Source organism: Pinus tabuliformis, chromosome 4_1 (genome assembly GCF_031772625.1).
Source record: "Pinus tabuliformis cultivar Carrire ecotype Pingquan chromosome 4_1, CPIR1, whole genome shotgun sequence".
NCBI lineage: Eukaryota > Viridiplantae > Streptophyta > Pinopsida > Pinales > Pinaceae > Pinus > Pinus tabuliformis.
The window spans coordinates 39546854-39558634 of record NC_142303.1 but is presented as its reverse complement, the minus strand read 5'-3'; the positions used below and the strand labels follow the sequence as shown (position 1 = coordinate 39558634).

The following is an 11781-nucleotide window of genomic DNA, read 5'->3' as shown; positions in this document are numbered from 1 at the left end:
ATATGAAGGTTGGACAAACATTACATAGGTTTCCATTGGGCTTATGGAGTCAATCATACTTCAGTAAACAATGACACTGCTTTTACATAGAAGTCAGGGCATGTGGCATTTAGATGCTCAAAACACAATTCATAGAAAACCACAGTTTACAAATACACACAGGAAGTCAGAGCAGCATAAGTGAATTCTGAGTGATTGTGTATTTATACAACTGTAAAAACATCAAGGACAAAGTAAAACCACACATCTTGAACATAAAAATACTGTATGAATCCTGAGAAGAAAAGCAGCAAATTATATTACTGAAACTGAGTTTTTACACAAGCCAAAACAATCCTCTGTTTTATCAAATATCCAACCCTCATTACATAAAAGTTTCATCTATATATAGAAACATAACTTTAACTACTTTGAGCTTCCTCCTCCAGCATGAGGGGAGCTCGATGACTACCACTAATTACCCCTATCCACTATTGAACTAACTCATTAAATACAATAAGTGCTAAACTGGAATTTTAAAGAGTCCTAATTTAACTATAACTCTAATTCTATCCTCCTTGTAGAATGATTCTTTCTTGTTCTTTGACACCTGTCTCCTTTTAGTTTGGCCGAGATGGCTGAGAAAAGGATTCAATGTTCCATACTAGCTTTGGATGCTGAATGCTTTGATGGTTCAGTGATGTTAGGAGAAAACCCCTGTTTTTCCGGTTCCAGTCTTCCACCACTTATTCGAAAATGCAGCAGCATGTCTCCAGCTCTTTAATATCCCAAAAATGTAGAGCACCACCATGTTTCCAGATGTGTTGGAGGCTTCGTTGATGGACAGGTGTGCAAGCCAAGTCTCCTCGTATGCAACTCCTTCCAAACCCTAATGATCGGTAATAAAGTGTCTTTATAATCAAAACTTTAACTTGAGCCAAAACATTTCACTTTTACAAAGGTACACCTGTCATCATTTGAATGGCTATGCTATCTTCATTTGGTCTCCTAAATGTCCTTCAGGTGTTTCCTTTAGAAAATTCCCGGTCATCTTACCAAACTGTTTGTCTGCACTTAAAATCAACACCTACAGCAGTTTCGTAGCGCGCTACGAAACTGCTGTGTAATTTCAAAAACACAGTCTTTCTTTCATTCAAACCAAACTCCTAATTGTTTGCATTGAAACAGATACGTTTTCAGTGTGATTCTCACTAATGCAAGTAACAACAATGAGCCTGACATATTTGTCTTGGTGCCTTAGAAACTCTGGCTTTATCAACGCACTCATGGATGGAATCACTACATCCTGCATTATCTCAAAAGGTTACTGTTCCACCATAGATAAATAGTCCCCCACTTTCTGAAATTCCTGAACTGCACTTGAAACATTTGACAGAGGCAACTGAAGTGGTTGTTGACAAATATCATAAATAATCTCATGGTTTGCCAACCATCCAAGTACACGGTACCAGTTTAAAAATATATTCCTTGGGCCCTGCTGATAGAGAACAGGGAACTGCAAACATACTTCAGATGAAACCTCTTACTCAAAAACCCCCAAAGATATGACTGGCAGTGATGTCAAAATAATATTGAAAAGCAGCATATACCAATCATCATATATGGGTTGTCCAGAGGAACTTGTATATGCTTCAAAATTGAAGAGTGTAAGCCCAAAAGATATATTTTTGTAAAAGAAATAGCAGATCATCTGTGCAAACCACATCAGAATAGTATCTTCAGCAAGAACTTTCTCATCATAGAGAGACCTCACAATTTCAGGGAACAGTTTCATGAGTTTAGCATCCTCATAACATTGAATTTGAATCTTGTACATAATCTCCAACTGTAGTTTTGCAGTTGTACAGAAACTGTCAAGGAGTTTTGCCCATGTCTTAACTTGGCGCAACGCCAAATTTGAATTTTGTTGCTGGTTTTTGCCAGACCACTGTAATAATCTCCAAGAAGGCAATGTACACGAAGTTCTTTCTCTTCCTCTAGAATCTGGATAATCTCAGACTTCTCAACAAAAGCCTGTAGATAGTTGAGCACATTATAGACATTCCACACCGCCAAGAACTCTTAAGAGCTCCGTATCCATGACTACCTATCACCAACATGTCAGGATTATAAGTTTGTGCCGCATTGCATATGACTTCCCTGGCATCTCCAGTGTAGGCCTCCGTCTCCACAGTTAAATTTTTGGCTTTGCATATTTCTGTGGCTTCCGCCAAAATCTTCTCTGTAGACTTCTTGACATCGTTTTTGAATTTCTTCAGTACATCTGCTGGCACCATGAAACCAGGTCTTCGAGCTGCGAAAAGGGGATTTGGAGGGCGCTGAGCATGAATTAGAATGATTCTATCCTGCGATGTTAACACGTTGTTAAGAGCCCAATGAAGAGCGTTAACGCTCTCGTCGCTCTCGTCTATGGCCACCAATACGAGCCTGCTTGATGTCCCCTGTCCTTCGATGGATTCCATTAAAGCACTAATTTAAATTTTGCCTCTGCTTACACGAATCTTCACACCCATTAAATAGTTTTGCTACATGCCGTGGATGAGGAGCTTATAATAAAAATTACCCAAACTGAACTGATAATTCATCTCTTCCCGTCCACAGTGGTGATTATTATCTCTGGTAGTTGCATAGAAAATTCTTCTAGTCTCTGAGCTTTTCCAAACAAGACGGAAACTGATGGTAAAATATACTCAACAACGCCCCCAAGGAAACATATCCTCCGCTGACACAATCACAAGCAGCATCCATGAGCTTGAAGCTTTTTCAATTACAACTGCTAAGTGTCCAAAAGGAACAGGCAATTCTTTTGCTTTCCCGCAACAGTAATGTGTGACACAGCTAACAGAATAATGGCTACTTTTAGTCCAAAGATTCCCATTTACAGGGTACCAAAATGCAGCCGAGAAATTGTGTGTCTGTCCTATAACAAATTGAACATCCTGTTGAAGACGATCAGATGTGCGCAGGGGCCTGGAAAACTCAAAAGTGTAAGTCCCTTTGCTACCAGTTGATGCATATGGGCTTGCATTCTCCAGAAGACCAAAGGAATTGTCAATCAAATCATGCCACTACGCTCCCTGCCAATCATTCTGCGCACTAAAATTAGCACCATTTCCATTTCCTTGAGGATCCAATCCATCAAGATACCGACCGTGTGGATGCATATAGATCAACCAAATGGCCAAACCTATCTCCTCCAGTGCCATTTGTATTATCAATTATGTTGGTGCCATACAAACGACCTGGAATTGCGGTTCCTATTGAAAAGTGCATTATGTCCACTTCATGACCACCGCAACTTTTGCTTGTACAACTGTCAACCGTCTCTTTGCAAGCACCCATATTATGATATGTTGCATTACCGCCAACTTGGAACATGAGTGATACAGAAGGGCAGCTCATTTCCATTCCTTACACATAACGATATTCCCCCGGTACTTCTAGCAGGAAGAACATATCAAGACCGACATGTAAGACCTTACACATGCTATCCCCGTAAAATTCTTGCAGAAAATATGACAGCTGGAGTGAGATGTGCTATGGATCAGCACGAATTCCCCATTTCGTAGTGCAGTTAGTGCAAAATCAGTGTTTTCCGCTACGAAATCACCTAAACATGTTGCGCTGCAAAACTGCTAAAAGGATTTATGTGCTTTACCATCAAACAAATGTAAGACATTTGGCATTGAAAATTTTGTCAGTGATAACACAAGTGTCATATGAGCAGTTTCTAGAAGATTCTCTAAGTTTCCACCTAGCAAACTGCCTTTGCCATTTGTCTGCTCTAGCTCATCACACCCTACAGAAGGACTTTTCAATATGCATCACACCCCTTGTGTGTAACAGGTGATATGCATCGCACCCTCAGCTTGGAGCAGTTTGTATGGACTAGTTTTGACCAGTTCTGAGTAGTTTTTCAGAGAGAACTTCTTGGAAATGATGTAATCAGTTGACCTTGATCTTTTAGGGTGTGAAACAACAATTTTAGGGGTTTGAGAGCCCTTGGTTTATCGACGTATGTGATTGGGGTTGCAGTGCCCAAATATGTCTATAACAGGCGCGAATGTAGAAGAATGATGCGCATGCTATTTGGGAAGCCTCAAATGCGATTAAAAGACAAGTATGATAGACGGGATGATCCCCACGCACACCTCACCAAGTGTACAAAGGCCTATGGGGAAGAGCTACAACCTGAGTGGGTGTACCTGTTTTGTCATACCCTAGATGTCATACCCTAGATGTCATACCCATGAACTGGTATGTAGAGAAAGAGCTCCGCCATGGGACGGGTGAATGGGATATCTTGCACAAAAGGTTTCTGTTAACCCTCATGTTTGAGGATCATTGGTGGGATACTATTGATGATGCACTGCAAGAAGTAAAAGTAGCTATCTTTAAAACACCATAGGAGCCAACAGAATTGATTCATCCGGAATGGGCGACTCAACTCAGCTGTGCACTGGAGTGTTATAACGTAAAAACTGAAGAAGACGACGAGGATCTGCTAAAAGCTAACATTCCAGAAACTGAAGGCTATCACGAGGTTCAAGGACCACTGATTGGAGAGATTGACATAACTGCGTTAGTAAAAATGAAGCAGGTAAACATTGGCATGGAAGCCGAACCTAAGTACGCAATGCTCGGTGATTACTGGGATGACGCGACGGTGGATAAAGTCGCTGAGTTACTCCGCGAGTACTAGGACCTGTTCCCCACCAAGATCACAGACTTGAAAGGAATCATCGGAGATTTAGGAATGATGCGGATCACATTAAAGCCCGATGCGAAGCTAGTTAAGCAGAGGCCTTACCGCTTGAATCCGAAGTACAAGGAGAAGGTCCGAATATAACTAGACAAGATGCTCGCAGCTGGAATCATTGAGCCGGTGGAAGAATCTAATTGGGTAAGCCCTATGGTAGTGTAGGAAAAGAAGCAGAAGGGTGAGATAAGAATATGCGTGGACCTCAAAAAATTGAATGACGCATGTGTGCATGACCCATTCCCAACTCCATTCACAGATGAAGTATTGGAAAATGTCAGCAGGCAAGAAGCATATTCTTTTACTGATGGGTTCTCAGGGTACCACTAGATCAAAATCATATCGAAAGATAGGAGCAAGAACACCTTTGTGACTCAGTGGGGCTGTTTTCATTACACGTTATGCCATTTGGGTTGAAGAACATGTCGGCCATCTTTTCGTGCATATTTGTTGTAGCATTCAAGGAATATATCCACAAGTTCATGGAGGTTTATTTGGATGATTAGACTGTATTTGGATTGGTTAAGCACCATGTAGTGAGATTACGCTTGATGCTAGATACCTGCCGATGACGCCAAATCGCATGAACCTCAAGAAGTGCACATTCCTCATTCCCTGTGGGAACCTGTTGGGACATGTGGTTTGAAAAAAGGGACTGATGGTGGACCCCACGAAGATTGCGATAATTCTAAATTTGTAAGCACCGTGAAGTGTCAAACAGCTGCATGCTACCTTGGGTCATACGGGGTATTACAAGAAGTTCATCAAAATCTATGCCCAGATCACTGCACCAATGGAGAATTTGTTGAAAAAATATGTTATGTTCTGCTGGAATGATGACTGCATGAAGAGCCTGGATGTACTAAAAGAAAAATTGGCCTCTGCGTCGATCCTAGTCTTCTCGAAATGGGACAAGGAGTTTCATGTCCATGTTGACACATCGTGTATAACACTGGGAGTAGTACTAACATAGGAGGGTGGAGAGGGCTTGGATCACCCTATCACGTTCGCAAGTCGCAGATTGTCTAAAGCAAAAAAGAAATATTCCACCACTAAACGTGAGGGATTGGCTATGGTGTACGCGCTCCAAAAATATCAGCACTATTTTTTAGGAGGAAACTTCAAGATGTATACAGACCATTCCACGCTAAAATACTTGGTCAATAAGCCTGTGTTGGGGGGGCGCATATGCAGGTGGCTCTTATTGTTCCAAGAATATTATTTTGAGGTCGTTGTGAAACCAGGACGCCTAAACGCGGGAACAGATCACTTGTCGCACATTGAGATAGGGAGAGGAACCTACTAGTTTGGAAGAAGGATTACCTGATGCATAGCTCTTTGTTGTGCATGTAGCAAATGGACACTTCGAAGACATAATCCACTTTCTCACAACTAGAACTGCGCTGAAAGAATACTCCGTCTAGCAGAAGAAGGAACTGGTGGTGCACACGACAGATTTTTCTGTCATCACAGGGCACCTATATAAGATGGGCAATGACGAGATACTACAAAGGTATGTACCTGAATTCGAACGAAGTCAGATCCTCGCAGGGGCACTACAGGAGGACACTATGCAGGGTGAGCGACCGCACAAAAGATTCTTCGCGTAGGGTTGTGGTGGCCAACCCTTCACCAGGATTCAAAAGCACACTGTAAGGCCTGTGATATATGTCAAAGAATAGGTAAACCATCGCAGAGGGATGAGATTCCTTTGAATCCATAAATGACATTGTAGCCCTTTGAAAAGTGGGCAATTGACTTTGTAGGACCTATCAAACCTCAAGGAAAGACGGGGAGAGATACATTATCACCACGATAGAGTACTTGACTCATTAGGTAGAAGCACAACTGGTAAAAGATTCCACAGCTGCCACAGCTGTGAATCTTCTGTTTGAACACGTATTGACACAATTTGGATGTCCGAAGATCCTGATGAGCAATTGCAATACACATTTCCTAAACGAAACATTCAACGCGCTGACAGAAGAATTTCAGGTGTATCATCAGAAAAGCACATGTATCACCCCCAAGCCAATGGAACGGTAGAAGCATTTAACAGAATACTAGAGACTGCGTTGACCAAAGCATGAAACGCATAGCGGAGTGATTGGGACCTATGAGTTCCTGCAGTACTATGGGATTATAGGACAACGTGCAAGAAACTGACAGGCCAGATACCTTTTCGATTGGTCTATGGTGTGGAAGCTGTCATGCCAATGGAGTATATTGTGCCTAGTCTGCACATAGCAACGATCACAGGTATGATGAACCACAAAGCCTTGGAAAAGAGGCTCACACAGTTGGAAGAACTTGAAGAAGAACGGTTCCTCGTTGGCTTCCATCAACAGGTAAAAAAGCAGTGCAAAAAGGCCTAGCACCAAGGATAATTTTAGGGGCGAATGTTCGCCCTTTGGCGAAATTAAGGGGTTTTAAATTTTTAGTGGGCGAATATTTTGTATCATAGTACATTTTTACAAATCACCTCAAATAGCCCACCTTATTTTAAGGGAGAGGGTAAAAAAGGTAAATTTAGCCCTTGAAATTAGGACTTACAACCTTCCATTCGCCCATTTTCAAGAATAGGTTTTATTTAAGTGAATCCATTCGCCCATTTTCAAGAATAGGTTTTATTTAAGTGAATCCTATGGGCCAGATACCATATTTATAAAAGAGGTATGGTAAATTAATAAAAATATAAATAAATGAGAGGTATGGTAAATAAATAAAACGTTTTTTATATTTACTCCATAAGTCACCTTATATACATGTAAGGGTGTAAACAAATAAAAATATAAGTAAAGTGGAGGTATGGTAAATAAATAAGACGTCTTTTTATACTTACTCAAAAGGTATGGTAAATAAATAAAAATATAAATAAACTAGACGTATCGTAAATAAATAAAACCTCTTTTTATATTTAGTCCATAACCCTCGTTCTATTTATGAATGCACAAGAAAGAGGTTTTATTTAAGTGAATCCTATGGGCCAAATACCATATTTGTAAAAGAGGTATGGTAAATTAATAAAAATATAAATAAACGAGAGGTATGGTAAACAAATAAAACATTTTTTTATATTTACTCCATAAGTCACCTTATATTTACGAACACTCAAAAAATGGGTTATATTTAGGTGAAACCTATGGCCAAAATACTATGGGACAAATACCATGGACTAGATTGTTATTAATACCATGCAAAAAACCATTATTAACCCTAATATTAGAATTAATAAAAATAAAAATGGCACATGGTATTGACCCATGGTATTCACCAAAATGTAACATGGTATTGACCCATGGTATTCACCTGGAATGTAGCCTATTTAAATGGGGGAATGTAGCCTATGCTAAGATTCACTAGGACTTTACAAAGTTTTATTATTTAGTGAAAGACTCGCCAAGATCTTACAAGATTTTATAATTGAGTAAAATATTCGCCATGCCTGGTGAGAGATTCGCCAAAACATTATATATACATATTATATTATTGATAAAATCGCCTTCCATTTTTCCTATATACCATGGAGATTCGCCCATTTATTATATTTATAAATTTAGGGGGGGTTCTTAAAATTTTCCCTGCCTAGCACGATCGCCATATTAAGCTACGCACCTTCAAGGTAAACAATTTAGTGTTACTATATGACAGTAAGTTTGATAAATTCCCAAGAAAGTTCAAAATGCATTGGCTGAGACCATATGTTGTTAAGGAGGTCACAGTGTTACTATATGACAGTAAGTTTGATAAATTCCCAAGAAAGTTCAAAATGCATTGGCTGAGACCATATGTTGTTAAGGAGGTCACAGACGAAGGCACGGTGTAGCTGGTAAAGCTAAATGGAGAACCCTTCCCAGGCAAAGTGAATGGTAGTCACTTGAAGCCATACACGGGTGGCCCGACTATCTAACTAGCCGACAGAAGCACAATCTTCACGCTCCAAGTAGATGGAAGAAGGCATGGGACTATAAACAGATGCAGGGGATGCAGGAATAGATGCAGGGAAGCAGTTCTGACACCGCAGTCTTAGAACAACGTGTACAAGAGATTCAACAGGTAACCATTCAGTGTGTTTCCGACCTTGAAGCTATTTGAGCAGAGTTAGAGGGTCTCCACGTGAAGATCTCCGAACCAATAGAGTGACCCAAGGGCAAGTCATGATGTTTGTGTTGGGGGCCTGTTGGGAATGGAATCCCCCCAAGGCATGCTTTGGGACTTAAAGCCCAAGTTTTGATTAAGTCCATTGTAAAGACTCCGCGATTTGTGGGTGTGGCGCGCGAAGTCATAATAGAGTCACAGGGTTGTCTGCCCTTGGTTTTGTAATGTAATGTCAGTTTGAAAGATCTACCCATGGTCCATGGACCATGGGATTGTATAAATAGAGCTAGACTCTAAGTGAAGAAAGTTAATCTAAGAATGATGAGTCTAAGGGATTGATGAAGCGTTGAGTTAACTGTAAATCATGTCTTTGGGTCATAGAGTAGGAGAAGGTTCTGAAGCTAACTGCACAGAGGCATAGTAGTCCACAGCTGAGTGTGCAGACCCCTGCAGCTGAGTGCGCAGGGCAGGTTGACCCTGTAACCATGGGAAGAATTAATAAAAAGAATTTATACCATATTTCTGTGTATCTTTTCATGTTTTATGTATTATTGGGTATGAATTGCAAGTTTACTATTTATTTGTTGCGTGAATTCATATGAATGTGTTGTATAAATAAATATAACATAAGGCATCCATTTATGCGAAGATAACTAACTGGTGTAATAAGATAAGTAAGATCTCGAGTGTGACTTAGGGAAATAGTGTAGAGCCCTGCTCTAGCAGCGCAAAATCCCCACAACCCCCAGTTAGGGCTGCGCGAAGGTGAATATATCAGCACACGAAGGCTAGGGAAGTGCACAAAGTAACCTGTGTGAAGGGACTAACAGTTGGACCAAATCAAACCTTTAGACATCTCAAGGGTGCAGAAACCTGGTTCCAGCACCCCCCCATACTACTTCGGGTGAGACCTCAGTCCGCACTCCGCGGAATGTTGCTGAAAGGGCCAGTAGTATAGGGATTTGTTTTGCTAATTAACTCTGAACCTGGGTTAGGCCCCAACAAGCCAACAGTTGCTTAGAGGAGATCGAATTATTTCCTTGGGTCAATTCCCAAGAAATTGATGCCCTAGGTGACCTAATGGGGCTACACTTGAGGAAAAATGGGAAATGGTAAAAGAAAGGTTAAAATGATCACCCTTTTAAGGGATCAGTGCCTAATTCACTTGAGGATATGGAATCAAGGATAATGATGAGTAAGAACTTGGTTTCTTGATAAAGGATGCTTGGAAAGTGAGCTTCATCCAATGTTGAGAGAAATAAAAGAAAAGTGACATTCAATAATTTATACTTCAATGAAAATGTTGCAAGCTTATCGAGACAAATAAATCTCTAGGACATTTCATTCATATAACATTGGCTAATACTTTAGATTATCTAAAAAATGCTTAATTCCACGTTTCAATTATGCAGCAACTAGCCCTAATTTTAGCGGTATATAGCAACAAGAATAAACACGTAACAATTTACTTACAACATTATACAATATATCCAACCAAAAATTTGTTTGAAAATATGAAGCTCCAAGATAGAAATAGTCCAAATACATACATCAGAATTCATCCATCCTCCAAAATAATCCTCTATGGAAAAAATGTGAAGTTCTCTAAAGATAGAGAGATCCCAAGTCAAGTGAGGATACAAATGAACGTATATAACATCAATATATAGCCTCCTAAGGAGTTCGAATTAGCCTATGGGCTCCTAATGATAAAATAATGTGCAAATAATAACCAGTATTGATGACAAGGCCAACATACTAGCTCATAATGTAAAAACAAGCCTCACAAGGGGCCAAAAAATTATGTATTCATGTCGTAGGGACCTCCAAAGGCTCAATAACATCTTGAAGTGCCATATTGAGGAATAAATTCCTCAGAATATGATGGACAAGGGGGTGGCCCCTTGATCTCTAAGTAGAAGACCTGTGGTGCTCTCAATGGGTCTAAGGACACATCAATGACCCCATGGGTCTCCATATGAATGGAAGATGCTTGTATATCCTCCATAATTGTCCAAGTGGTGTAATGAATGCTTCCATAACACCGTACAAGTGTTGGTATGCTTGCCAAGAGTGTGGGGCTCCTGTGGGGTCATGTTGGGCATAGTGTACCAATCATGGCAACATCATCCCAAAAGTAGATTTCTAGTAGTCTCTGAACATCCATGAAGATCTTTGGAGTGTTGTCTACTATTGTGGAGGCACATGGCTCTCTATGCACACCCTAGATGTGCCAATTTGGACCTTTGGGGGTCAGGATCCCATATAGAGAAGCCAAATCCAAATCAAAACCATCTTCAATCCTGCATAAGATCCAATGTGTCCCCTAGGCTTCCAATACAATTAGTCATTAGAATAATCAAGTAAAAGAGCTTGCAAATCATGGATAGAAAAGTCGGCACTTCATAATGGCATGCCCTTATGTATGGGCCTGATCCGAATTGGATCCATGAAGATTATCAAAGTGCCATGACTGTATCAAATCAGGACAGACTTCGAATTTATGAACAAAGAGCGATCAGAAAGACGTCTGGACAGTGGCAGTTTGCAGCCAACAAGGAACGACGAGGACCTCGGTCAAAGCGCACTGATCGAGGCCCATGGAGACTGCGCAGGAGGAAAAAATGGCAGTTGGGAAGCCCGGATCGGGAAACAAAGGCCATTTCTGATGCACGATTAGCGCGCTAATCACGCATCACTAGGAAAAACCCCTCGAGAAGGAAAAACCCTGGAAGTTCTCGGTCGCATGGAAGCCGGGAAAACGCGAGGAAGGCGCTAAGGCGAAAGGTAGGTCCCATGCTCCAAAACCAGCAGTATATCGGAGGCATCCTTGGGCGGTAAGTGGATTTGGCAGAAAACGAGCGATTCCATTCATCATACGATGCATGTCCGACGGATGAGAGAGAAAACCACTTCTCATCGTG

General features: G+C 40.8%; 1 protein-coding gene and 1 pseudogene across 1 annotated transcript; both read right to left on the bottom strand.

Annotated features, from left to right (window-relative positions):
• Positions 1–1522: 1522 nt before the first annotated feature.
• On the bottom strand, positions 1523–2546 carry LOC149174075 (uncharacterized). The gene is made up of 2 exons (XM_089420732.1): positions 2050–2546; positions 1523–1850 (listed from the first exon to the last, which is right to left on the bottom strand). Exons 1-2 carry the CDS (start codon positions 2460–2462, stop codon positions 1523–1525), a joined length of 741 nt encoding a protein of 246 aa, XP_089276858.1. The 5' UTR covers positions 2463–2546.
• Positions 2547–2690: 144 nt separating this feature from the next.
• On the bottom strand, positions 2691–3486 carry LOC149174074 (uncharacterized; annotated as a pseudogene).
• Positions 3487–11781: the final 8295 nt, after the last annotated feature.